Source organism: Spermophilus citellus (genome assembly GCF_964194105.1).
Source record: "Spermophilus citellus genome assembly, chromosome: 1".
NCBI classification, from domain to species: domain Eukaryota; kingdom Metazoa; phylum Chordata; class Mammalia; order Rodentia; family Sciuridae; genus Spermophilus; species Spermophilus citellus.
The window spans coordinates 141734407-141739661 of record NC_138182.1 but is presented as its reverse complement, the minus strand read 5'-3'; the positions used below and the strand labels follow the sequence as shown (position 1 = coordinate 141739661).

At 37.1% G+C, this 5255-nt stretch overlaps 1 protein-coding gene across 1 annotated transcript; it reads left to right on the top strand.

The window, feature by feature from the left end:
• Window positions 1-569: 569 nt before the first annotated feature.
• On the top strand, window positions 570-2125 carry LOC308655089 (regulation of nuclear pre-mRNA domain-containing protein 1A-like). The gene has a single exon (XM_081304877.1). It carries the CDS (start codon window positions 697-699, stop codon window positions 1633-1635), a length of 939 nt encoding a protein of 312 aa, XP_081161003.1. The 5' UTR covers window positions 570-696; the 3' UTR covers window positions 1636-2125.
• The last annotated feature ends 3130 nt before the right edge of the window (window positions 2126-5255 follow it).

Below are 5255 nucleotides of genomic sequence, written 5' to 3'. Positions count from 1 at the left end.
GGTTGAGGGATTAAAAAGAAAGAATAGAAGAAAGATCAGTGAAGTAGACAAAGGGAAGGGAGGAAGGATGATGAATCTGACATAACATTCCTATGTACATATGGGTATATACCACAGTGAATTGCAACATTGTGCATATTCATAAGAAACCATTAAATCCATAACTATGGGCAAATAGCAGAAAGATCAGTAGGGGGAAGGGAACAGGGGGAGAAGCCAGGAGAAGAGGATATACTGGAGACTAAACTAGAACAAGTTATATTCTATGCTGTTATAATTATGTCAAATGGACTGTACTGTCATTTATAAACTAAAAAGAATCAAGAAAAAATTAACCTTGCCTCTTACAGGCGGATGGAAACCAGCTCTCACAGATCACTGATTGTAAGAACAGATTCACCCGTATCTGAGGCTAACAGAGGTATTCAATGTGAAAGTCCAGAGAAATTTGCATATAATGTGGGACAATGAGCATTCCTTACCCTAATTTCTCAGTCCTCTGAACAACCAATTAAAAAAATAAATAAATAATAAAAAATAAAATAAAATAGAGTATGCGGGGACTTGGATGTAGCGGCGTCGGTGGTGAGGGCGTGGGGAAGGGTGGGGTGAGGGGGCGAGGCCGCGACAAGCGCGTCCAAACTCTCCTCCCCTTGGCCCCACCGCGTGGGACGGCGTGAACGCGGTTTTGGAGGGATGTCCGCCTTCTCTGAGGCGGCGCTGGAGAAGAAGCTGTCGGAATTGAGCAACTTGCAGCAGAGCGTGCAGACCTTGTCCCTGTGGCTCATCCACCACCGCAAGCACTCGCGGCCCATCGTCACCGTGTGGGAGCGGGAGCTGCGGAAAGCAAAACCCAACAGGAAGCTTACTTTTCTCTACCTAGCCAATGATGTCATTCAGAACAGCAAAAGGAAGGGGCCGGAGTTTACAAAAGATTTTGCACCAGTTATAGTGGAGGCTTTTAAGCATGTTTCAAGTGAAACTGATGAAAGTTGTAAGAAGCACCTTGGAAGAGTGTTATCTATTTGGGAAGAAAGATCTGTATATGAAAATGATGTATTAGAACAACTTAAGCAAGCTCTGTATGGTGATAAGAAGCCTAGGAAGAGAACTTATGAACAAATAAAGGTGGATGAAAATGAAAATTGTTCCTCTCTAGGATCTCCAAGTGAACCACCACAGACTCTAGTTCTCCTTAGAGCCTTACAAGATCTAGAAAATGCAGCTTCAGGTGATGCAGCAGTTCATCAGAGGATAGCTTCTTTGCCTGTCGAAGTCCAAGAAGTATCCCTGCTAGATAAAATAACAGATAAAGAATCTGGAGAAAGGCTTTCTAAAATGGTAAAGGATGCTTGTATGTTGCTGGCAGATTACAATGGCAGACTGGAGGCAGAAATAGATGATAGGAAGCAACTCACTCGAATGTTAGCAGATTTTCTTCGTTGTCAAAAAGAAGCCCTTGCAGAGAAAGAGCATAAATTGGAAGAATACAAGCGCAAGTTAGCCAGAGTTTCCCTGGTGCGCAAAGAACTCAGGTCCCGGATCCAGAGCCTGCCAGACTTATCTAGATTGCCCAATGTCACTGGCAGCCACATGCACCTGCCCTTTGCGGGGGACATCTACAGTGAAGATTGACGACCATTTTCTTTCCAGGGCCCAGGACTTTGCAAGACATGGAGACGGGTTAGGTGGATAGTCCTGTAGCGTTATTTTTGTATATTGTTGAGAGAGTGATACTAACAAAAGAAGCGACAAGTAATTTATAAAATTGTTTAAAATGTTGATTTGTTTACTATTTTATTAGTAAGTTAACATGACTTAGTTTAAACAAAGTGATGATCTCTGTGTATTAATAAGCTCACATAGTGATTATTTTCAAACAATCTTTTTGTAAATTTTTTTGATCCAGGGCCTTGTGAGAAAGTCCATGTTTCTATTTCTTCATGTATTTTCAATTGTTTTTCATTATTTTCTTTTTTCAGTATCTAATCACTGTATACTATCTAATTCCTAAAGGGGAAGAACTAATCAGGAGTTGGTTGAGACTTTATTATGGTATAGTTAGGACTTGATTATAGAAGGGACTAAATGTTCCAACTTAATCTTCATCCTTCTCCCCAACCCAAATATCCCGTTCTGTGCCTCTCCCTACTTTTGATTCCTTACTCTCTAGAGGTCAGTAATTTAACACTAAACATGGATGCCACTTGTAGGGTCAGATGGAAGTCTAGAGAACTTTTCAGATAGCATTGTAGGAGTTCCATTTCAACTGCCATCATAGACTAAAAAGATTGTGAAATAGGGACTCCTTTGATTATACTGTTTAGAATTTTTTGAATAGATTAATATGAAAATGCTATGAATTTTGAGACTCTACCAAGAGAACAACTTTGGTTCTGGAACTGATTTCTATTTGTCAAATCAGTCTCCTTTTAACATAATTGATCCCTTTGACAAAAAAAAAAAAGCTATCTATGGGATTAAATGAAATGATACTTTTATTATTCCCTCAGCTGTATAACTTAAAACACAGTAGTATTTTTAGCTCTAATAGTACAAGAACTCAATATTCATTAATGTTCAGTAAAGTAGCCTGGGACATTTTTAATGTTCCTTTCAAGTTTTTGAATGACTGTATATTTGGAAATTAAGAGTGCTACACTACAGGGTAGATCTGGTAAATTTTATATTTGTATATTTACAGATGTAAATACAAAACAAATGTACTTTTACCTTTTATTTCTAACCCTGTGTATTAGAGCATTTGCATGCTCTCCAGCTTTCTTTTTAAATCATATTGTTAAGCTGTGGATTTGTATTCAATAATGACTTAGGATAAACATTTTTCTCATCCATTGCTTTACATTAGACATTTCTCATTGTAGGCAAATTCAAAGTAGATAGACAATAAAACATCTTTTAAATCCCACAAGCCAATTATGTCTCACTATTCTAAATGGCTTCACTTTGTTTCTCAGTATTAGAGATTATAGTTAAAATTAGTTCACATGTGAAAGAGAAGGCAAAATTTAGTTTTGATAGACTGTAGTTCTGGAAACAGTGATTTTTACAATTTGACCTATTTCTAAAACAGATGCATATAAAATAGTCCCATCCATAAATGTCTTACATTTCAAAGTGTTTTAGACAACTTTGGTAGTTAGGACACATTTTTCTCACAGAAACAGTAGTAGTTAGGTTCCCTTGCACATTACTATTGAAAGCTCACCTGGGAACCTAATCCACTTAACCATGAATGTACTTAACTTGTAATATGGTTGATAAATTACTAATCATAGGTCCTGACCAGCATTTGTAATAACATCACTCTAAGCAAGGAAATGGTGTGCGGCAGCCAGAACCGCACATTGGGGTATCTGCCTGTGCTATGTACCTCTGTCCCTAGGTATAGGAAATAGAAGGAAAGAGCAAAGGGGGAGAGGTAGCAAATGCACAATTACAAAATCTGGTTATACCTGCTGTGAAAGTATACCAAGTAAGTTAGATTTTTTGTTGTTGTTAATGTGAAAGCAAGAACTTGTATGTTAACTTATTTTCAATATCTTGACCTTATTTATGATCTGCAAAAGTGGTGATTTATCCATTCAGAATATATATTTTTTCCATTTAAAACTAATTTATAAACTGTGTACTCCTGGAAAGATTTGAAATCTTTTAGAAGTTTGTTGGAATATTTTCACCATTTAAGACAGACTTCTAACTTAGATACTGATTTTGATGCCAGTATCTGCTCTAAATATTTATGATAAAAATGCATTATTTTTTTAAAGAGCTTGATGAGATTTGTGATAAGTGATAGTACTCAAGAACCTGAATCCCACCCCTTGACCAGTTCTCCACAAACCTCAGTTGTTGGTTAGTCCACTAACTGAACACATACAATAGTCTGCTTTAGTCATGTTTTCTGCCTTATGATAGTTAACATGGTAAGCCTTAGCAGTGAATAGTCTTCCTTCCTAAAAAGAAGGCTAAATTTTTTCAAGAAACGGGGTTAGGTGGGATACTGTAATACCAAATTCTAAATCATGAGCATTTTCTTCACTGTGTACCTGAGGCAAATCATGCATCTGAGTGCAGTTTGGCCTGGCCCCTCAAGAGAAAAGCATGTCACCATACTTGCAGTAGGGGTACTGTGGTTTGAATGGATACCATCACTCTTTTCTCCACAAACAGTGCAGAGAGTTGCTGGAGTGGCAGTCTGAACAGATTCCCTGGCACTCCCTCTGCTCCTTCCATCACTACAGTAAGTAAAAGTCCATAGGGGAGAACCTGGAGTCTGAGAAAGTCAGTTGTGCTCAACAGCCACCCTCCCTTAAGGAAAACCACTCCAAATGCAACTTTTTTGGTACCTCTTTCACATGCACTCCGAATCAGGGTTTTTCTATAAGAAATCCTTCAGAATCAGCAAAAGCTGGGGTGACCCAGTCATCTTGATTTGCAAAATTAAAAGAACAAACTTAGGTTGTCAGTTGTCACTGTAGATGAGCAACTCATCTTTTGCAGTATAGTTACTGAAGTGGTTCTGAGAACTCTTTAGAGAGAAAGAAAAAAAAAACCTCAAAAGTACAAATTAACTTATTTTAGGGAAAGATAGAAGGTCCTTTCTGAATTTTCCATTCTAAAAATTTACATAATATGAAATAACATAAAGTTACTAAACTGCTTTGTATTCTATTAAGAAATAGCTCCTAAAGATGTAGTCTTGTTTCATAGCTGTTGCACTATATCAAAGCTTTTTAAAGTGTAAACCCAGTTCTTCTCTGTATAGAAAGGCAACATTGTATTACTTGATGAGTTTATTTATACAGAGCATTTGTTGCCAACTATAATTCCAGCCATCCACATGAGTCTGTTCTGAGGTGGCAGTAGCACATGGGAAGATGAACCCTCCCTGTTTGTTTACCCCTTTTCTTTGGCTGTATCTGATTACAGTATAAGATGCTCTTAATAAAGTTTTATGTTCTTTTCAAAAAAAAATAGAGTATGCAAGAAAAGTGAATATGAATAATCTGAAGAGTGCATTTTGGTGCTTGTCACAAAGTATCTAGTTTTAAAATGTCTTGTATTTGGTGCTTAATTGTTTAAATGTTTGGTTTTAAGAAGGATTTTGTAAATTTGCTACATATCACAAAGAGTTTTTTGGGAAAGCTATTTTTGTTTTGCCTAAGAAAATGAACTCAGTTGGAAAGGAAAGCTGAATATTTTATTTTGAGTAACTATTCTTTCCTTTATTT